This window comes from Erinaceus europaeus, chromosome 9, assembly GCF_950295315.1.
Source record: "Erinaceus europaeus chromosome 9, mEriEur2.1, whole genome shotgun sequence".
Lineage (NCBI taxonomy): Eukaryota > Metazoa > Chordata > Mammalia > Eulipotyphla > Erinaceidae > Erinaceus > Erinaceus europaeus.
In genome coordinates, this window is record NC_080170.1 from 190,661 (window position 1) to 213,155 (window position 22,495).

Sequence of the window (22,495 nt, forward strand, 5' to 3'; positions counted from 1 at the left end):
GCCCTTGGAATTGGAGCTTTTCTAGCTGAGGGGCAGGAGGGCTTGAACCTTCCCTTCTGCTCTCCTCCCACACAGCCTAGTAGGGCCTCCTTCTCCCCTCCCCCAGGGCCTCGCAGGTGCAGAGAAACTGGTCTGGAGGCAGCCGCCCTCCTCTCCGTAGCTCTTCCCTGGCCGCCCACAGTTCTGGGCTGTTGTGTAACCGTCAAGTCTATGTTACCTGGTGAAGTGGTTACGTAAACACCAGATTGTTTGTGCACGTTTCTCAGACACTCCAAAGTGTAGCTTCTGGGATCAAGTCCCTACAGGAGGCACCTACTGCCCTGCTCCCCCATAGGCTGGGCCGGTATTGAACCCGGGTCCTTCCCCATGGCGCTGTGTGACCCCCCAGTCCCTAACAATAGTCTGGAGGCTCATGGGAGCCTTTCCAGCATCTCCTGTGAGCTGTGTCCCCACACCATGGCTGGCTCTGTGTCTGGGGGTCTCCCTGGCTGTGATTCTGGGAGGACTACCCAGGTTCCTGGGTACAGCAAGGCCAGAGGAGGGTCTCCCAGGACACAGCCTGGGGGTGCAGCAAGGTGGGGTGGGGTCTCTCAGGGCTTGGTCCCAGGGCAACCCACAGTCCCCTTGGGCTGTGCAGATGGAGGCTGCCAGCTGGAGGAACAGAACCTCTCTCAGTGGGCTGCAGGGCACCCTCCTGGGCTGGGGGCTCAGAGCCAGCCGGCCACAAACTCCTTCTCCCCCTGCCATGCCTGTTCCCGTGGTCATCAGGCCTGCAGCCATGCCCGGCCCCCAGGCCTCATTCGGCTGCTGGGTGGGCGGGCGAGAGAGGAGACTGAGTTCAGGGGTGGAGGCAGCCCGGCTGCCGGCTGTGGGAGTGAGGCCTGCCTGCCCCCCTGGAAGAAGGTGGGCAAGGAGGCTGTGGGGATAGCACCCAGGATGGCCTGGCCCCTGCCCTGGCTGGGCACCCTGCTGTGGTGAGTGTCTGCCCATCCAATGGGGACCAGGGGCCTCCGGGCATGGGGACACCTGGGGGCCTCAATGAGTGTCTGCTGCAGGCTGGAGAGCACTATGGCAGCCTTGGACGGAGAGGGGCCTGTGTACCCCACAGAGAACGTCAGCCAGACCCTGGACAGCCTGCTGCAAGGTTATGACAACCGGCTACGACCTGGCTTCGGGGGTGAGAACCTCTTCACATCTCCACATCTCCCTGTCTCATGTCTCCCATCTTCCTGTCTCATGTCTCCCATCTCCCTGTCTCATGTCTCCCATCTTCCTGTCTCATGTCTCCCATCTCCCTGTCTCATGTCTCCCATCTCCCTGTCTCATGTCTCCCATCTCCCTGTCTCATGTCTCCCATCTTCCTGTCTCATGTCTCCCATCTCCCTGTCTCATGTCTCCCATCTCCCTGTCTCATGTCTCCCATCTCCCTGTCTCATGTCTCCCGTCTCCCTGTCTCATGTCTCCCATCTCCCTGTCTCATGTCTCCCATCTCCCTGTCTCATGTCTCCCTTCTCTCTGTCTCATGTCTCCCATCTCCCTGTCTCATGTCTCCCATCTCCCTGTCTCATGTCTCCCATCTCCCTGTCTCATGTCTCCCACCTCCCTGTCTCATGTCTCCCGTCTCCCTGTCTCATGTCTCCCACCTCCCTGTCTCATGTCTCCCGTCTCCCTGTCTCATGTCTCCCATCTCCCTGTCTCATGTCTCCCACCTCCCTGTCTCATGTCTCCCATCTCCCTGTCTCATGTCTCCCATCTCCCTGTCTCATGTCTCCCATCTCCCTGTCTCATGTCTCCCATCTCCCTGTCTCATGTCTCCCATCTCCCTGTCTCATGTCTCCCATCTCCCTGTCTCATGTCTCCCTTCTCTCTGTCTCATGTCTCCCATCTCCCTGTCTCATGTCTCCCATCTCCCTGTCTCATGTCTCCCATCTCCCTGTCTCATGTCTTCCACCTCCCTGTCTCATGTCTCCCACCTCCCTGTCTCATGTCTCCCATCTCCCTGTCTCATGTCTCCCATCTCCCTGTCTCATGTCTCCCACCTCCCTGTCTCATGTCTCCCATCTCCCTGTCTCATGTCTCCCATCTCCCTGTCTCATGTCTCCCATCTCCCTGTCTCATGTCTCCCATCTCCCTGTCTCATGTCTCCCATCTCCCTGTCTCATGTCTCCCACCTCCCTGTCTCATGTCTCCCGTCTCCCTGTCTCATGTCTCCTGTCTCCCTGTCTCATGTCTCCTGTCTCCCTGTCTCATGTCTCCCATCTCTCTGTCTCATGTCTCCCATCTCCCTGTCTCATGTCTCCCATCTCCCTGTCTCATGTCTCCCATCTCCCTGTCTCATGTCTCCCATCTCCCTGTCTCATGTCTCCCACCTCCCTGTCTCATGTCTCCCGTCTCCCTGTCTCATGTCTCCTGTCTCCCTGTCTCATGTCTCCTGTCTCCCTGTCTCATGTCTCCCATCTCCCTGTCTCATGTCTCCCATCTCTCTGTCTCATGTCTCCCATCTCCCTGTCTCATGTCTCCCATCTCTCTGTCTCATGTCTCCCATCTCCCTGTCTCATGTCTCCCATCTCCCTGTATCATGTCTCCTGTCTCCCTGTCTCCCTGTCTCATGTCTCCCAACTCTGTCTCATGTCTCCCATCTCCCTGTCTCATGTCTCCCCATCTCCCATGTCTCCCTTTCTCTCTGTCTCCCACCTCTCTGTCTCATGTCTCCCCATCTCCCTGTCTCATGTCTCCCCATCTCCCATGTCTCCCTTTCTCTCTGTCTCCCCATTTCCTCATCTCCCTGTCTCATGTCTCCCTGTATCTCTGTCTCCCCATCTCCCTGTCTCTCTGTCTCCCCATCTCCCTGTCTCATGTCTCCCTATCTTCCCATCTCCCTGTCTCATGTCTCCCTGTCTCATGTCTCCCTGTCTCTCTGTCTCCCCATCTCCCCATCTCTTTGTCTCACATTTCCTGTCTCCCATCTCTGTCCCAGCCCCCAGGGTGGGCTCTGTGTGTGCTCCAGTCTCAGCCCCCAGGACATTCTGGCCTTTGAACCACAGTGTCCACACCTGCCTGCTGGCCACCATAGCAGTTTGCTGGCCACTGCTCCAGTCCCAGGATGAGGAGCTCTAGGCCCTGGCCAGGGGCAGGGGGTCGCCCCTCCTCACAGGGCCCATTTGTCCCACGTGGTCACTGCAGGTGCTGTCACAGAGGTCAAGACGGACATTTATGTGACCAGCTTTGGACCCGTGTCGGACGTGGAGATGGTGAGTGGGCGCAGCTCTACCATCAGGGCCCAGGCTGACCACCTAAAGGCAGCCACACCTCTCAGGGACATTCACTGATGCCCAAGAGGCCCAATTCCAGGACATGTGGGTAGGACTGGATGTCAGGGGATGGAGCTCTGCCTCCTGCATCATACACATCTGTGTGCTCAGGTGTCCGGGGGAAAGGGGTGTGACCACCCCCCCCGGTGTCCTGGGAGACACCTCCCCTGGCCTTGCTGACCCCCTGGCTGTTTTGTGGGAGACCCCTCCCCTGGCCTTGCTGACCCCCTGGCCGTGTCCTGGGAGACCCTCCCCTGACCTTGCTGACCCCCTAGCCGTTTCATGGGAGACCCTCCCCTGGCCTTGCTGACTCCCTGGCCATGTCCTGGAAGACCCTCCCCTTGCCTTGCTGACCCCCTGGCCTTGTCCTGAGAGACCCCTCCCCTGGCCTTGCTGACCCCCTGGCCGTGTCCTGGGAGACCCTTCCCTGGCCTTGCTGACTCCCTGGCCATGTCCTGGGAGACCCTCCCCTGGCCTTGCTGACCCCGTGGCCTTGTCCTGAGAGACCCCTCCCCTGGCCTTGCTGACCCCCTGGCCATGTCCTGGGAGACCCTCCCCTGGCCTTGCTGACCCCCTGGCCATGTCCTGGGAAACCCCTCTTTCACTCGTACCAGCAGGTGTCCTGGGCTGCTCCTGGGTCCAGGTGGTGCGAGGCTCCCAAGGACATTCATCAAGATGGCCTGGGACAAGGTGCACTCACAACAGTGTGTCCTGGGCTGTGCAGCATGGACCCCTGGCCTCCTGTCCCTGAGAGACCCACTGGGATTTGTAGTGAGGCAAGAGCCTGCAGGAATGGCTGTCTTCAGCTCTGAGTGAAGAGAAAAGGAAAGGAAGGAGGGAGAGGAAAGGGGAGGAAGGGGGCAGGAAAGAGGGAGAGAGAGGGCCCTGAAGAGCACGTGTCAGACTTGGAAGGGAAGAGAGAGACCGGCCTCTGGGGTCTCTCCCCCTCGCCTCCTGCCCGGCTGCAGGGCAGCCCTCCGCCCGTGTCCTGCCGTGGGGACACACACGGTTAGGCCCCGGCCCCTGGCACCTCTCTCTCACAGCCAGGGAACCCCGGCCTTTAGTGAGTGGATAGGGGCTGTTACATTGCCTTTTAAATACGACCACCAGAGCAGTGTATCTGCCATCATGTAGCAGCCGGCGTTACTGGCCGTGTTCTCCTGTAATTACCAGCTGTTCTCTGCCAGTGACCTCTGCAGTGACCCTATAAGTCTTAAGACGTTTTACTATTTCATGAAAGACACCAATTCAAAGTCCTGACTGTTATTATCTCTGGTAAAATGGGGTGGTTTGCCTGTGGTTCCCAAGACAGGATCTGCTCAGGACCACACGCAGCCAGAGGGCTCTGTCCCTGGGTTCGCGTTTCAGAACCCTCCTGAGGGTGGTGGGCTGCTGTCTCTGCCCGCCTGGGAAAATAAAAAGGCTGAAAAGAAACAGCAGCAGGATGGTGCCTGAGTGAGGCCCAGGAGCTATGAGGGCCAGGGGAGGACAGCCCCCAGTCCTGAGAGAGGACTTGACAATGGGCAATGGGCAAAGGACAGAGGGCAGTGGGCACTGGGTACTGGGCAAAGGGCAGAGGAGAGTGAGCAGAGGGCATCAGGCAGTGAATAGTGGGCAGAGGGCAGTGGGCAGAAGGCAGCAGGCAGTGAGCAGAGGGCAGCAGGTAGTGGGCAGAGGGCAGCAGGCAGTGGGAAGAGGGCAGCAGGCAGTGGGAAGAGGGCAGCAGGCAGTGAGCAGAGGGCAGCAGGTAGTGGGCAGAGGGCAGCAGGCAGTGAGCAGAGGGCATCAGGTAGTGGGTAGAGGGCATCAGGCAGTGAGCAGAGGGCAGCAGGCAGTGGGAAGAGGGCAGCAGGCAGTGGGAAGAGGGCAGCAGGCAGTGAGCAGAGGGCAGCAGGTAGTGGGCAGAGGGCAGCAGGCAGTGGGAAGAGGGCAGCAGGCAGTGGGAAGAGGGCAGCAGGCAGTGGGAAGAGGGCAGCAGGCAGTGAGCAGAGGGCAGCAGGTAGTGGGCAGAGGGCAGCAGGCAGTGAGCAGAGGGCATCAGGTAGTGGGTAGAGGGCATCAGGCAGTGAGCAGAGGGCAGCAGGCAGTGGGCAGAGGGCATCAGGTAGTGGGCAGAGGGCAGCAGGCAGTGAGCAAAGGGCATCGGGCAGTGGGCAGAGGGCAGCAGGTAGTGGGCAGAGGGCAGCAGGCAGAGGGCATTGGGCAGTGGGAAGCAGGCAGGGGGCAGTGGGCAGCAGGCAGAGGGCAGCAGGCAGCAGGCAGAGGGTAGCAGGCAGTGGGTAGAGGGCAGCAGGCACTGGGCAGTGAGCAAAGGGCATCGGGAAGTGGGCAGCAGGCAGAGGGCAGCAGGCAGAGGGCATTGGGCAGTGGGCAGTGGGAAGCAGGCATCGGGCAGTGGGCAGCAGGCAGAGGGCAGCAGGCAGCAGGCAGAGGGTAGCAGGCAGTGGGTAGAGGGCAGCAGGCAGTGGGCAGATGGCATCGGGCAGCGGGCAGTGGGCAGAGGGCATCGGGTAGTAGGCAGAGGGCAGCAGGCAGCGGGCAGAGGGCAGCAGGCCTGCCCAGCTGTGTATGGTGCCCCTCCCTGTGCAGGAATACACCATGGACGTCTTCTTCCGCCAGACCTGGACAGACGAGAGGCTGAGGTTTGGGGGCCCCATGCAGATCCTGAGCCTGAACAGCCTGATGGTCAGCAGGATCTGGACGCCTGACACCTTCTTCAGGAACGGGAAGAAGTCCATCACTCACAACATGACCACCCCCAACAAGCTCTTCAGGATCATGCAGAATGGGACCATCCTCTACACCATGAGGTGAGGCCCCAAGCCTAGCCTCGCTCCCAGGGCCTGGCTGCTCCTAACCTTGCACGCCCTTGTCTCCAGGCTGACCATCAATGCAGACTGCCCCATGCGGCTGGTGAACTTCCCCATGGATGGCCATGCATGCCCGCTCAAGTTTGGGAGCTGTGAGTACCTGGGCACAGGGTCACTACTCCTTGGAGCTGAGTACTAGGCACAGGGTCAGTACTCTGTGGAGCTGAGTACCAGGGCATAGGGTCAGTACTCTATGTGGAGCTGAGTACCTAGGTACAAGGTCAGTACTTTATGTGGAGAGTGAGTGCCTGGGCACAGGGTCAGTACTCTGTGGAGCTGAGTGCCAGGGCACAGGGTCAGTACTCTATGTGGAGCTGAGTACCTAGGCACAGGGTCAGTACTCTGTGTAGAGAGTGAGTGCCTGGGCACAGAGTTAGTACACTTGGAGTTGAGTACTAGGTACAGGGACAGTACATTTGGAGCTGAGTATTGGGCATAGGGTCAGTACACTTGGAGCTGAGTACTGGGCACAGGGTCAATGCTCTACGTGGAGAGTGAGTGCCTGGATACAGGATTAGTACTCTGTGGCGCTGAGTGCCAGGGCACAGGGTCAGTACTCTATGTGGAGCTGAGTACCTAGGCACAGGATCAGAACTCTATGTGGAGAGTGAGTGCCTGGGCACAGGGTTAGTACACTTGGAGCTGAGTACTGGGCACAGGGTCAGTACTCTATGTGGAGAGTGAGTGCCTGGGCACAGGATTAGTACTCTGTGGAGCTGAGTACTGGGCACAGGGTCAGTACTCTATGTGGAGAGTGAGTGCCTGGGCACAGGGTTAGTACACTTGGAGCTGAGTACTGGGCACAGGGTCAGTACTCTATGTGGAGAGTGAGTGCCTGGGCACAGGATTAGTACTCTGTGGAGCTGAGTACCAGGGCACAGGGTCAGTACTCTATGTGGAGAGTGAGTGCCTGGGCACAGGGTTAGTACACTTGGAGCTGAGTACCAGGGCACAGGGTCAGTACTCTATGTGGAGAGTGAGTGCCTGGGCACAGGGTTAGTACACTTGGAGCTGAGTACTGGGCACAGGGTCAGTACTCTATGTGGAGAGTGAGTGCCTGGGCACAGGGTTAGTACTCTGTGGAGCTGAGTACCAGGGCACAGGGTCAGTACTCTATGTGGAGAGTGAGTGCCTGGGCACAGGGTTAGTACACTTGGAGCTGAGTACCAGGGCACAGGGTCAGTACTCTATGTGGAGAGTGAGTGCCTGGGCACAGGGTTAGTACACTTGGAGCTGAGTACTGGGCACAGGGTCAGTACTCTATGTGGAGAGTGAGTGCCTGGGCACAGGATTAGTACTCTGTGGAGCTGAGTACCAGGGCACAGGGTCAGTACTCTGTGGAGAGTGAGTGCCTGGGCACAGGGTTAGTACACTTGGAGCTGAGTACTGGGCACAGGGTCAGTACTCTATGTGGAGAGTGAGTGCCTGGGCACAGGGTTAGTACACTTGGAGCTGAGTACTGGGCACAGGGTCAGTACTCTATGTGGAGAGTGAGTGCCTGGGCACAGGATTAGTACTCTGTGGAGCTGAGTACATGGTCACAGGGTCAGTACACTTGGAGCTGAGTACTGGGCACAGGGTCAGTGCTCTGTGAGTGAGCCCGTGTGCATGTTTGGTTGTTGGCGGCTGGGGAGCCTAAGTGATTCCCGTGACACACAGCCTGGTGTAAGGACTCCTGTGTGAGGAGGGACCTTCATGCGTGGCTTCCTCGCACAGGGCGAGATGGGCTTGGAGGTGGGGAGAGACCACTGCTGCTCAGCAGTCCCGTCCACTTGTTTCTAAACCCAGACGCGTACCCCAGAAGTGAGGTCGTCTACACTTGGAAGAAAGGGCCCCTGCACTCTGTGGAAGTCCCAGAGGGATCATCCAGCCTCCTGCAGTATGACCTGGTCGGACAGACAGTATCAAGTGAGACCATCAAGTCTAACACAGGTGAGAATAACACAGAGGAGACTAACAGCTAACACAGGTGAGAATAACACAGGTAAGAATAACAGAGGAGACTAACAGCTAACACAGGTGAGAATAATACAGAGGAGACTAACAGCTAACACAGGTGAGAATAACACAGAGGAGACTAACAGCTAACACAGGTGAGTCTAACACAGAGGAGACTAACAGCTAACACAGGTGAGAATAACACAGGTAAGAATAACAGAGGAGACTAACAGCTAACACAAGTGAGAATAACACAGAGGAGACTAACAGCTAACACAGGTGAGTCTAACACAGGTGAGACCCTCTGCCTGCTCATACATGCACCACCTGCTGGCCCTCTGCTGACCAAGTGACCATGGGGGATCCCGGCCCCCAGCTGGCCCTCTGCTGACCCGCCCCAGATGGCCCTCAGCTCAGGTGGCCTGGGGCCTAGGCCCGGCTCGGGAGTGTCAACCGGCGCCTCCTGCCCGCAGGGGAGTACATCACGATGGCGGTGCACTTCCGCCTGCAGAGGAAGTTGGGCTACTTCATGATCCAGATCTACACGCCCTGCATCATGACCGTGGTTCTGTCCCAGGTGTCCTTCTGGATCAATAAGGAGTCCGTCCCTGCCAGGACCGTCTTTGGTGAGCTGGCCCAGCCCCGCTGCCCACACCAGCCCACAGAAAGAGTCCCCACTGTCCTTCACTGGCTCCTGTCAGGTGGGACCGAACAACCCCTGAGCGCAGGCACACCGCCCGGCCTCCCACTGGCCCTAGTGATGTGGGGCACAGAATTGAGCCTCCACAGAACAGGTGGAAGGAGGAGAGTGCCGGGAGTCACACCCAATGGGCTGAAGGGACACTTGCTTACATCCCGAGGAGAACACTGAGCAAGGATTCTAGGCAAGGGAGACCAGGTGGGCTGTGTGAGAAAAGGTCCTCCTAGAGACGGGAGAGACACTGGGGCTGAGAAGACAGAGAACGCTCTTCTGTCATCTCAGGAGTCTCCACAGCCCTCACCTCTGTCCACTCAGGAGTCTCCAGAGCCCTAACCTCTCTCCATTCAGGAATCTCCACAGCCCTCACCTCTCTCCACTCAGAAGCCTCCACAACCCTCACCTCTGTCCACTCATGAGTCTCCACAGCCACCACCTCTGTCCACTCAGGAGTATCCACAGCCCTCTCCTCTCTCCACTCAGGAATCTCCACAGTCCTCACCTCTGTCCACTCAGGAGTCTCCACAGCCCTCTCCTCTCTCCACTCAGGAATATCCACAGCCCTCACATCTGTCCACTCAGGAGTCTCCACAGCCCTCACCTCTGTGCACTCAGGAGTCTCCACAGCAATCACCTCTCTCCACTCAGGAATATCCACAGCCCTCACCACAGTCCACTCAGGAGTCTCCACAGCCCTCACTTCACTCCACTCAGGAGTCACCATACCCCTCACCTCTGTCCACTCAAGAGTCTCCACAACCCTCACCTCCTCTGTCCAAACATAATCTCCACAGACCTCACCTCTCTCCACTCAGGAATATCCACAGCCCTCACCTCTGTCCACTCAGAAATCACTACAACCCTCACCTCACTCCACTCAAGAGTCTCCACAGCCCTCACCTCTGTCCACTCAGGAGTCTCCACAGCCCTCACCTATCTCCACTCAGAAGTCTCCACAGCCCTCACCTCTGTCTACTCAGGAATCTCCACAGCCCTCACCTCTGTCCACTCAGGAGTCTCCACAGCCCTCACCTATCTCCACTCAGAAGTCTCCACAGCCCTCACCTCTGTCTACTCAGGAATCTCCACAGCCCTCACCTCTGTCCACTCAGGAGTCTCCACAGCCCTCACCTCTGTCCACTCAGGAATCTCCATAGCCTTCACCTATCTCCACTCAGAAGTCTCCACAGCCCTCACCTCTGTCAACTCAAGAATCTCCACAGCCCTCACCTCTGTCCACTCAGGAGTCTCCACAGCCCTCACCTCTGTCCACTCAGTAATCTCCACAGCCCTCACCTCTGTCTACACAGGAATCTCCACAGCCCTCACCTCTGTCCACTCAGGAGTCTCCACAGCCCTAACCTCTGTCTACTCAGGAATCTCCACAGCCCTCACCTCTGTCCACTCAGGAGTCTCCACAGCCCTCACCTCTGTCCACTCAGTAATCTCCACAACCCTCACCTCTGTCCACTCAGGAGTCTCCACAGCCCTCACCTTTGTCCAATCAGTAATCTCCACAACCCTCACCTCTGTCCACTCAGGAGTCTCCACAGTCCTCACCTCTTCCACTCAGGAATCTCCTAGCCCTCACCTCTCTCCACTCAGGAGTCACCATAACCCTCACCTCTGTCCACTCAGGAATCTCCTAGCCCTCACCTCTCTCCACTCAGGAGTCTCCACAGCCCTCACCTCCTCTGTCCAAACAGGATCTCTACAGCCCTCATCTCTCTCCACTCAGGAATCTCCACAGCCCTTACCTCTGTCCACTCAGGAGTCTCCACAGCCTTCTCCTCTCTCCACTCAGGAGTCTCCACAGCCCTCAGCTCTCTCCACTCAGGAGTCTCCACAGCCCTCATCTCTGTCCACTCAGAAGTCTCCACAGCCCTCACCTCTCTCCACTCAGGAATATCCACAACCCTCACCTCTGTCCACTCAGGAATCTCCATAGCCTTCACCTCTCTCCACTCAGAAGTCTCCACATAATTCACCTCCTCTGTCCAATCAAGAGTCTCCACAGCTCTGAGCTCTCTCCACTCAGGAGTTTCCACAGCACTCACCTCTATCCACTCAAGAGTCTCCACAGCCTTCTCCTCTCTCCACTCAGGAGTCTCCACAACCCTCTCCTCTCTCCAGTCAGGAGTCTCCACAGCCCTCACCGCTGTCCACACAGGAGTCTCCACAACCCTCTCCTCTCTCCACTCAGGAATCTCCACAGCCCTCTCCTCTCTCCACTTAAGAATCTCCACAGCCCTCAGCTCTCTCCACTCAGAAGTCTCCACAGCTCTCACCTCTGTCCATTCAGAAATCTCCACAGCCCTCTCCTCTCTCCACTCAGGAGTCTCCACAGCCCTCACCTCAGTCCATTCAGGAGTCTCCACAGCCCTCTCCTCTCTCCACTCAGGAATCTCCACAGCCCTCTCCTCTCTCCACTCAGGAGTCTCCACAGCCCTCAGCTCTCTCCACTCAGGAATCTCCACAGTCCTCACCTCTGTCCACTCAGGAGTCTCCACAGCCCTCACCTCTGTGCACTCAGGAATATCCACAACCCTCACCTAGTCCACTCAGGAGTCTCCACAGCCCTCACCTAGTCCACTCAGGAGTCTCCACAGCCCTCACCTCTGTCCACTCAGGAGTCTCCACAGCCCTCAGCTCTCTCCACTCAGGAATCTCCACAGCCCTCTCCTCTATCCACTCAGGAGTCTCAACAGCCCTCAGCTCTCTCCACTCAGGAGTCTCCACAGCCCTCACCTCTGTCCACTCAGGAATATCCACAGCCCTGTCCTCTCTCCACTCAGGAATCTCCACAGCCCTGTCCTCTCTCCACTCAGGAGTCTCCACAGCCCTCAGCTCTCTCCACTCAGGAATCTCCACAGTCCTCACCTCTGTCCACTCAGGAGTCTCCACAGCCCTCTCCTCTCTCCACTCAGGAATCTCCACAGCCCTCACCTCCTCTGTCATCAGGCATCACCACAGCCCTCACCGTCTCTCCTCAGGCATCACCACAGTGCTGACCATGACCACGCTGAGCATCAGTGCCCGGCACTCCCTCCCCAAAGTGTCGTACGCCACGGCCATGGACTGGTTCATCGCCGTCTGCTTTGCCTTCGTCTTCTCCGCGCTCATCGAGTTTGCCGCCGTCAACTACTTCACCAACATCCAGGCTCAGAGGGCCCAGCGCCAGCCCCTGCCACCCCCACCACCACCGCCTACTGTGTCTGTGGCCCCGGAGTGCCTGGGAGCGGGCATTGTGCTGGTAAGCTGTGCTCCCCATGCCCCCTCACAGAGCGGTGCCCCCTGGAAGCTCCCGGCAGGGTCTCAGGAGGAGGGTGCTGTGCCAGGCCTGCCCGCAGGAAGCCGCTGTGCAGGGCCACCTTGCCCTTCTTGAGCCGGCTGGCACCCAGCAGGGAACGGGCTTCAGAGTCCAGGAGGGAGCAGGCCTGGGAGCAGCTGCTAGCTGGAGTCTGTGCTCTGCTGACCCCGCGGGTGCAGTCCCACTCCTGATGACGGACGAGCGCCCCACATTCTCAGCACGTGCGAGTGAGTGCGTGAGGGTGGGCGTGATTCTCAGGCTTCCGGGTGGCATGCAGCCTGGAAACGGAGTTCAGGTTTGCCTGGTACCTCACAGGCTTTATGGAGAATGAACAAAGTGTCACATGAACTAGTCCAGCGGTCATCTGGGGAGAATGCAATGGTCATGCAAACAGACTCTCATGTCTGGACCTCCAAGGACCCAGGTTCACTCCCCCGTACCACCATAAGCTAGAGCCCAGCAGTGCTCAGGTCGATTAATTAGTTAAAATAATTCCAGGGTCAAAATGTGCTCCCAAGCCCCAGTCCCACCTCCAAGCAGACACAGAGAGAGAGAGAGACGTTGACTTCAGTACAAGGACCAAGTAGAAGCTCTTGGGTAAGGGGGTTTTCCTTGATAATATCCAATAGTGCAGATGCTCTGACTGAAATTGTCTATCCAGTACAGGAAGGCTTCTGAACATTTCTTTTTTTTAAAGAAATGTATTATTTAATATTTTGTTAATGAAAGAGAGATAGAGAGACTGGAACACCAGAGCGCCGCTCAGCTCTCACTGACAGTGGTGCTGGGGAGTGAATCTGCAAACTCAGAGCCTCAGGATTAAGGTTTTTTACAGAATAACTACGATGCCTCCCTGACCAACTCATGGTCATGGACCACATTCAGTCCAGTTCATCAAGGGTAAACTCTGTGTTACAAATTAGAAAACAATACATGTTTTACTTCTAAAATATTTAAGTAGTTAATGACAGGCCGAAGATGCTGTCTCATGGAAATATGGTCTCTGACAGGTCAAAGAACAATGAGAACCCACGTTCTCTATAGAGTAGGCCTCCCGCAGCACAGGAACAAGAGGAGAACCCATATTCTCTGTAGAGTAAGCCTCCTGCAGCACAGGAACAAGAGGAGAACCCACGTTCTCTGTAGAGTAGGCCTCCCACAGCACAAGGACAAGTGGAGAACCCACGTTCTCTGTAGGATAGGCCTCCCGCAGTGAAGGGACAAGAGGAGAACCCACGTTCTCTGTAGAATAGTCCTCCCGCAGCACAAGGACAAGCGGAGAACACACGTTCTCTGTAGAGTAGGCCTCCCACAACACAGGGACACGCGGAGAACCCACGTTCTCTGTAGGATAGGCCTCCCGCAGTGAAGGGACAAGAGGAGAACCCATGTACTCTGTAGAGTAGGCCTCCCTCAACACAGGGACAATAGGAGAACCCAAGTTCTCTGTAGAGTAGGCTTCCTGCAACACAGGGACACTCAGAGAACCCATGATCTCTGTAGAATAGGCCTCCCGCAGCACAAGGACAAGTAGAGAACCCACGTTCTCTGTAGAGTAGGCCTCCCTCAGCACAGGGACACATGGAGAACCCACGTTCTCTGTATAGTAGGCCTCCCGCAACACAGGGACAAGAGGAGAACCCACGTTCTCTGTAGGATAGGCCTCCCTCAGCACAAGGACAAGAGGAGAACCCATGTTCTCTGTAGAGTAGGCCTCCTGCAGCACAGGGACACATGGAGAACCCACGTTCTCTGTAGAGTAGGCCTCCCACAGAACAGGGACACATGGAGAACCCACGTTCTCTGTAGAGTAGGCCTCCCGCAACACAGGGACACATGGAGAACCCACGTTCTCTGTAGAGTAGGCCTCCCTCAGCACAGGGACACATGGAGAAATCCCGTTCTCTGTAGAGTAAGCCTCCCTCAGCACAGGGACACATGGAGAATCCACGTTCTCTGTAGAGTAGGCCTCCCGCAACACAGGGACACATGCAGAACCCATCTTCTCTGTAGAATAGGCCTCCCACATCACAGGGACACATGGAGAACCCACGTTCTCTGTAGAGTAGGCCTCCCTCAGCACAGGGACACATGGAGAACCCACGTTCTCTGTAGAGTAGGCCTCCCTCAGCACAGGGACAAGAGGAGAACCCACGTTCTCTGTATAGTACGCCTCCTGCAACACAGGGACACATGGAGAACCCATGTTCTCTGTAGAGTAGGCCTCCTGCAACACAGGGACACATGGAGAACCCATGTTCTCTGTAGAGTAGGCCTCCCTCAGCACAGGGACACATGGAGAACCCACGTTCTCCATAAAGTAGGCCTCCCGCAACACAGAGACAAGAGTAGAACCCACGTTCCTTGTAGAGTAGGCCTCCCCCAGCACAGCGACACATGGAGAACTCACGTTCTCTGTAGAGTAGGCCTCCTGCAGCACAGGGACAAGAGGAGAATCCACATTCTCTGTAGAGTAGACCTCCCGCAGCACAGGGACAAGAGGAGAACCCACGTTCTCTGTAGAGTAGGCCTCCCTCAGCACAGGGACACATGGAGAACCCACGTTCTCTAGAGTGGGCCTCCCTCAGCACAGGGACACATGGAGAACCCACGTTCTCTAGAGTGGGCCTCCCGCAGCACAGGGACACATGGAGAACCCACGTTCTCTAGAGTGGGCCTCCCGCAGCACAGGGACACATGGAGAACCCACGTTCTCTAGAGTGGGCCTCCCTCAGCACAGGGACACATGGAGAACCCACGTTCTCTAGAGTGGGCCTCCCCCAGCACAGGGGCACATGGAGAACCCACGTTCTCTAGAGTGGGCCTCCCCCAGCACAGGGGCACATGGAGAACCCACGTTCTCTAGAGTGGGCCTCCCCCAGCACAGGGGCACATGGAGAACCCACGTTCTCTAGAGTGGGCCTCCCCCAGCACAGGGACACATGGAGAACCCACGTTCTCTAGAGTGGGCCTCCCTCAGCACAGGGACACATGGAGAACCCACGTTCTCTAGAGTGGGCCTCCCGCAGCACAGGGACACATGGAGAACCCACGTTCTCTAGAGTGGGCCTCCCGCAGCACAGGGACACATGGAGAACCCACGTTCTCTAGAGTGGGCCTCCCTCAGCACAGGGACACATGGAGAACCCACGTTCTCTAGAGTGGGCCTCCCCCAGCACAGGGGCACATGGAGAACCCACGTTCTCTAGAGTGGGCCTCCCGCAGCACAGGGGCACATGGAGAACCCACGTTCTCTAGAGTGGGCCTCCCCCAGCACAGGGGCACATGGAGAACCCACGTTCTCTAGAGTGGGCCTCCCCCAGCACAGGGGCACATGGAGAACCCACGTTCTCTAGAGTGGGCCTCCCCCAGCACAGGGGCACATGGAGAACCCACGTTCTCTAGAGTGGGCCTCCCGCAGCACAGGGACACATGGAGAACCCACGTTCTCTAGAGTGGGCCTCCCCCAGCACAGGGGCACATGGAGAACCCACGTTCTCTAGAGTGGGCCTCCCCCAGCACAGGGGCACATGGAGAACCCACGTTCTCTAGAGTGGGCCTCCCCCAGCACAGGGGCACATGGAGAACCCACGTTCTCTAGAGTGGGCCTCCCCCAGCACAGGGGCACATGGAGAACCCACGTTCTCTAGAGTGGGCCTCCCCCAGCACAGGGACACATGGAGAACCCACGTTCTCTAGAGTGGGCCTCCCGCAGCACAGGGGCACATGGAGAACCCACGTTCTCTAGAGTGGGCCTCCCGCAGCACAGGGACACATGGAGAACCCACGTTCTCTAGAGTGGGCCTCCCGCAGCACAGGGACACATGGAGAACCCACGTTCTCTAGAGTGGGCCTCCCGCAGCACAGGGGCACATGGAGAACCCACGTTCTCTAGAGTGGGCCTCCCGCAGCACAGGGACACATGGAGAACCCACGTTCTCTAGAGTGGGCCTCCCGCAGCACAGGGACACATGGAGAACCCACGTTCTCTAGAGTGGCCTCCCTCAGCACAGGGACACATGGAGAACCCACGTTCTCTAGAGTGGGCCTCCCGCAGCACAGGGACACATGGAGAACCCACGTTCTCTAGAGTGGGCCTCCCGCAGCACAGGGACACATGGAGAACCCACGTTCTCTAGAGTGGGCCTCCCGCAGCACAGGGACACATGGAGAACCCACGTTCTCTAGAGTGGGCCTCCCGCAGCACAGGGACACATGGAGAACCCACGTTCTCTAGAGTGGGCCTCCCGCAGCACAGGGACACATGGAGAACCCACGTTCTCTAGAGTGGGCCTCCCGCAGCACAGGGACACATGGAGAACCCACGTTCTCTAGAGTGGGCCTCCAGCAGCACAGGGACACATGGAGAACCCACGTTCTCTAGAGTGGGCCTCCCGCAGCACAGGGAAGTGGGGAGCTTTTCTTGGTCTCTACTAGCCCTAATTCCATAAGACGTTCACCGTGTGGTGGTCTGGTGTTTCTTCTGTGAGAGGAAACGCAGCGGGTGTGGGTGGTTCCCTCCTAGTTTTGGGGAGCACAGGACTGTTTGCTTAGCCCTGGCCAGCCCCTGGCCCCCAGTCCTCCTCCCCGCACCTTGCCCAGGGTGCCCGCTGGGGACAGGCCTGAGTGCAGACAAGGTCCCCCAACCTCAGTGGGGCTCTGCAAGGCCTCTATGTGTTGAGAGATCACAGCCAAGCAGATGGCAAAGCAAGACCATCTCCACTCTCAGATCATGTTTCCTCCGAAAGCTCTGATGCTTGTAAAATGACTCCTCTGGTAAAAAAACAAGTGCTTACAGGGTCCAGGAGCTGGTTCAGCAGGGAAAGTGCACAACTTACCTTGTGTGAGGCCCGTGGTTCAAGCTCCGGCACCCTGGGATGGCAGTGGTGCTCAGTTTAGTAGTGTCTCCTCACCTCTAGGTCCTTTGAGACACAGAACAAACAGGGATGGGGCCAGGGAGCCTACTCAGTGGTGCAAGCTGCATGAGAAGAGAAGGGGTCTCACAGGGACCAGGCAGTGGTGCTCATGGTTGAGCACACATGTCACCATGCACAAGGACCTGGGTTCCAGCCCCTGGTCCCCACCTGCAGGGGAAGTTTCACAAGCAGTGAAGCAGGTCTGCAGGTGTCTTTGTCTCTCCTCTCTCTATTTCCCCCTCCTCTCTCAATTTATGGCTGTCTCTATTCTATAAATAAATAAAGGTAATACAATGATAAAAAAGTAAATTCTTTAAAAGAAAGGATAGGGCCCCATTATGAACTCTGCCTATTAATAGGTAGGTAACCTGCTTTGCCAAAATGCCAACAGCACTGTACCACACACCTATGGAGGTACCATTTGCACTGTCAGATCCCAAATTAGTGGACCTGGGAAAAACAGTCAGAGTGAGCCGAAGAACTTGGGAATAACTTTCATCTGTCTGAGCTCCCTGGCCAGATGTGCAGATAGAAAGGAAAAGTCCGTCGCTCCCTGCCGGTATGCTTTGAAGTCTGTTTCTGAAAGGAATATGATTTCACAGCTTCAGAGAAGGCACAAAGTCATTATTCCCTTAGGCTATAATTCTCAGGGCACAATTCCTGAATAAGCTAGTATTCAAGATCTCAAGTCTCCCCAGCCTCTATCTTCTCCAATTCTAAAATAGCAGAATATGATAAGCTGGCCCTTGGGGAAGCTGGTGAAAAGTGCATTTAAATCTCAAAGTACTCTTCTTCTCGCCTGCTGATCCTATTTATTTTGGGGGAAAGTAGTTCTGAACTGACTCCAGTGAAAATATCTCAAGACAATGCAGAGGAGAATTTGGTCTCTAAAAGGTTAACTAAGCATGCAAAAATAAAAATAGAAACAAGCTTAGAGACAGGAACCTTGAAGGTGAAAAAACCAACACAGATGAGGGCTCAGACCATCTGTATCTGCTCCCCAAGCAGGCTTGGCTGTCTGCCCCCCAACTGGGAGCCAAGCCCACACGGCCACGGGCACCCACTGGTGGGTGCCTTCCCAGAGCTCACAGATACGGTGACATTTCAAGCTGTCTGTTCAGTCGTAATGCAAACACTGTCACCGGAGGGAGCTGGACCTTGAATGAGCACTGAGTGAGTCTGAGGGGAGTTCAGGGCCTGAATGTGCCCTGGGCGTCTAAGTTGTGCATGCAAAGGCTCCCTGCCTGTCCTGGGAGAGGACTCAGCATCTGCCACTTTGGCTCTGACCTGGAAACTGGGAACTGGTGTCCGGCAGAGTGCGTCCGAGAGGAGCGTCTGTCAGAGTCCCAAGATGCTGTCCCCCGGCGGGTGTCAGCAGGGTGTTTCTTTCTCTCTCCTTCTCCCATGCCCCCCTTTAAATAACTGCTTAAATTTTATTTATTTACTTTGGATAGAGACAGAAGTAATGGAGGGAGGGAGTTAGCACCTTCAGACCTGCTTTACCTCAGCAGCTGCAAAGTTTCCCTGGGCAGGTGGGGGCCTGGGACTCGAACCTGGGTCCTTGTGCATCGTGACATGTGTGCTTTGTGAGGTCTGATGCCCTCTCCCCCACCCCCAATTTATCATGAGAGAAACAGATGGAGTGGAGTGGGCAGGACTTGCAGAGCTGTGGCTCCACTGATGGGCACAGGAAGGAGCCTGGCATCCTGTCCTGGCTTCTCCTCTGGGGCATGGAGCTTCTGTGCCCTATGTGGACTCTCATTTGGAAGGAGAGACAGGGAAGGAGACACGAGCTTACCCACCTCCACCACAGAGTTCCCAATAGTGTCAGGCTGGGATCCAAGGCCTCACATGGGGCAAGGCCTGAGCCTGCCCACCGATCCCTCCTGGGGCCCCTCCTAGGACTACTTTCTTCAGTATCTGTTTTTAAATGGTTTGTTCATCTTATTTTAATGAGAGAGAGACCAGAGCCCTCCAGAGCACCCCCACAGAGCACCCCCAGGGCACCCCCACAGAGCACACCCCCACAAAGCACCCCCCCAGAGCACACCCCCAGGACACACCCCAGAGCACACCCCCAGAGCACCTCCACAGAGCACACCCCCAGGGCACCCCCAGAGCACACCCCCAGGGCACCCCCAGGGCACACCCCCACAGAGCACACCCCCAGAGCACACCCCAGGGCACCCTCAGAGCACCTCCCACAGAGCACACCCCAGGGCACCCCCAGAGCAAACCCCCAGAGCACCTCCACAGAGCACACCCCCAGGGCACCCTCAGAGCATACCCCCAGGGTACCCCTAGAGCATACCCCAGGGCACCCCCAGAAAGCACACTCCCACAGAGCACACCCCCAGAATGGTGCCCAGCAGGGGCTGGAAGTCTCAGAGCACAGAGTAGGGATGGCCACGGGGCATCATGAAAGCTGGCAGGGGCCGGAGTTCCCTCCTGGACTCCCACAAGGGGGCGGGTGGCCCAGCCCCTTCCCTCAGCATCCCCATGTCTGTTCCCCAGGCTGGGTGTGTCTGTCTGTCCCCAGAGATCCTGAGTCCAGTGGACTCTGGGCTCTGTGTCTGCCCCCCAGGCTGAGCATGTCTGTCTGTCCCTGCAGCTCCCAGAGTCCGGCTGTCAGCTGAAGAGGAGGCTAGCCCCACTGGCCCTGCCTGTGGCGCCCGTTCATGAAGCCTGCCGGGTGCTGGCCCGAACCCCCAGCATGGACGTCTCCCCTGCCTCCCTGGGCTCCCTGGGCTCCCCAGCCTCCCCAGGTGGCTCCAGCAAGATTGACCAGTACTCAAGGGTCCTGTTTCCGGTAGCATTTGCGGCCTTCAACCTGGTCTACTGGGTGGTCTACCTGGCCCGGGACCCCGCAGGGGGGCAGCACACCCTGTAGCCACAGGACCCCACCCATGAGGCCCCCCGCACATGAGACCCTCACCTAAGGAACCCCACCCTACCCCCAGGGGACACCTTAGCCCCATGGGACCCTTACCCCTATGGGACCCCTTACCCCCAGGGGACCCCTTACCCTCATAGGACCTCCACCCTGCAATATATTCCACCACCAGGCCCCCCCACCAACCCCACTGAGACAGACAGGGCTGGTGAGGCAGGCAGGGAGGCCTGTATCCTCAGGAGACCCCTGCCAGATTCCCTGATGGAGGAGGTGACACTCAGGGAGCTGCAGAGATGGCCACATGCCCAAATGAGCAAGAGTCCACTAGCCTGAGAGGATCATGTGGGGAGCTGACGAGGACCCAGGCACAGTGTGTGAGGGTCACCTGGACAGAGAGGGGATGCAGCCCTCTGTGGGGACCCAGACACAGTGTGTGAGGGCCACCTGGACAGAGAGGGGATGCAGCCCTCTGTGGGGGCCCCAGGCACAGTGCGTGAGGGCCACCTGGACAGAGAGGGGACGCAGCCCTCTGTGGGGACCCCGGGCACAGCATGTGAGGGCCACCTGGACAGAGAGGGGATGCAGCCCTCTGTGGGGATCCAGACACAGTGCGTGAGGGCCACCTGGACAGAGAGGGGATGCAGCCATCTGTGGGGACCCTGGGCACAGTGTGTGAGGGCCACCTGGACAGAGAGGGGACAGAGCCCTCTGTGGGGACCCTGGGCACAGTGTGTGAGGGCCACCTGGACAGAGAGGGGACAGAGCTCTCTGTGGGGACCCCTGACCCCCAGGGAAGCACCCCACTCTGGACACCCACTTCTCTGTGAAGCCTCTTTCTCCTTCCCTGGCACCCCTCCCTCTTGGGCTGCTCTGCTCCTTATAAACTTGCCTGTGAAACCCCAATGCCTCACTGTCTCTGTTGATCCTCCACTTGGTGTTGACACCTGTAGGTGCAGCTTAAGAACCAGTGCCATGTCTTACACTGTGCAAGTACTCGAAATCTTAAAGGAAAATGAAGATTAATTTTCATGAGCAGGAGAGAGATGAAACAAGCATCTTGTGCTCTGACATGAGGTTGAGCTGGGACCTTAACCTGGGACCCCAGGCATGCAAGTCTGCTGGGCCACCATTGTGGGACTATGTGAAAGCTTGGTAGAGCTTAGGGAAGCTTGGATGGAGGTCTGGAAAGACACCCCACTTGTTAGCCTCTCTCCTTATAGAGATGAGCCAAGAGGGAAAAGTCTCCCAGACTCAGTTTCTCCTTGTTAGTCTCTCAAGCTCACAGAAAGCCTACAGGCCTCTCACACTTAGTTTCCCCTGCTGACAGGCCACATGGCTGCCTGCTTTAGTGTTCACTCAAAGTTCATGATAGTCACTCAAAGTTCACACATCCACTTCACCTTTTGATCACAAGGGAGAACACACTCTATCATACACCTCCCCAACACTCTATCATACACCTCCTCAGACAGAGAAACCCACAAATCTTATTTCTTTGTGTTCTTTCATATCTGTGATTTACATAAAGTCTTGTTTCTCTTCTCTCTATCGCACCCTACTGGTTTAGCCCCTATGCTTCTCTCAAATGCCTTTGGATAGTTAACCTGCCTGCATCATGGAGACTAACTGTCTTGACCTTTATGCATCTGCATCAATTCTTGTTGTACCAGCCACCTACCATAGGGACAAGCTGACCTTTAAGAAACCTGTCATTTCTGACATATTTGAAAAAAATGTTCTTTGTTTAACTTTCTATATAAACCCAAACCCACCTTCAAATAAAGGAATGTTTATACCAGAATGCTCCCCAATGCCTCCTTTCTGGATCGTGCAGCCCCTTGAGCTGGCAAGGGAGGGTCGGTGACTTGCCTCCTAGTTGGATCCACTCCATGGGAGTGCCAGCACACCACGGCACAAGGCCCCACCTGGACCCTGCTTCCCAGCCTGACCCTTCTGGAATCTCCGTAGAATGGGCACAAACAGGTGCTGCTGTTACCACACATGAGAAGCCAGGCTTTGCAGGAGACCGAACTTACCGCGTCTCTGAGCTGAGCTGGAGCCAGCATTGCACCTGCTGGCATCGTGGCCTCCAGACTCACACTGAGTGCAAACAAAAAGTGTGGTAGCAGAGCTGAGCGTGGCGACTTCTCTGGGCCTCAGCGCCAGCACTACACATCCACCGCTCCTGGAGGCCACTCCTGCCACTTCACTGGGCAGGACAGAGAGAGACTGAGGGGAGGGGAAGACACACACAGAGACGGAGAGACACCCGCAGACCTGCTTCACTGCTCATGAAGCTTTCCCCCTGCAGGTGGGGAACAGGGGCTCGAACCCCTGTCCTAGCGCTTGGTGCTATGTGCACTTAACCCAGTGCACCACCACCGCCCCCGAATACGACAGCATCAAGGAGGACTTCTAGGTGTCTGAAGGTCACACTGGAGATGGAGTCTGGTGAGGAGTTTTGTCAGAGTAGGAGGAACACCTTCCCGCTCCCAGTTTCACCCACATGGGAGCCTTGCTGGGAGCTCCTCTTCTGGCATCCGCACCCCAAGGTGTCCCA

At 57.1% G+C, this 22,495-nt stretch overlaps 1 protein-coding gene across 8 annotated transcripts; it reads left to right on the forward strand.

The window, feature by feature from the left end:
- The first annotated feature begins 423 nt into the window (after positions 1-423).
- GABRA6 (gamma-aminobutyric acid type A receptor subunit alpha6) lies at positions 424-20,552 on the forward strand. 8 transcript variants are annotated; one of them, XM_060197053.1, is made up of 9 exons: positions 424-974; positions 1,056-1,177; positions 3,184-3,251; positions 5,931-6,121; positions 6,191-6,273; positions 7,970-8,113; positions 8,593-8,745; positions 11,744-12,069; positions 19,654-20,552. In XM_060197053.1, the coding sequence occupies exons 1-9, from the start codon at positions 457-459 to the stop codon at positions 19,930-19,932; spliced, it is 1,884 nt and encodes a 627-aa protein (XP_060053036.1). In that variant the 5' UTR covers positions 424-456; the 3' UTR covers positions 19,933-20,552. The 8 variants fall into 8 exon arrangements, 7 of the variants coding, with proteins under 7 accessions (XP_060053036.1, XP_060053035.1, XP_060053039.1 ...); XM_060197052.1 differs by having other exon boundaries at positions 427-974; positions 5,901-6,121; XM_060197055.1 differs by having other exon boundaries at positions 434-974; positions 11,810-12,069.
- The last annotated feature ends 1,943 nt before the right edge of the window (positions 20,553-22,495 follow it).

Excerpts from the sequence above, each read along its gene's own strand:
- GABRA6 (XM_060197052.1), top strand. The coding sequence starts at position 457 with ATGGCTGGCTCTGTGTCTGGGGGTCTCCCTGGCTGTGATTCTGGGAGG. Across the intron at positions 3,252-5,900 it reads CCGTGTCGGACGTGGAGATG|GAATACACCATGGACGTCTT; the intron begins GTGAGTGGGCGC and ends CTCCCTGTGCAG. Across the intron at positions 8,114-8,592 it reads GACCATCAAGTCTAACACAG|GGGAGTACATCACGATGGCG; the intron begins GTGAGAATAACA and ends TCCTGCCCGCAG.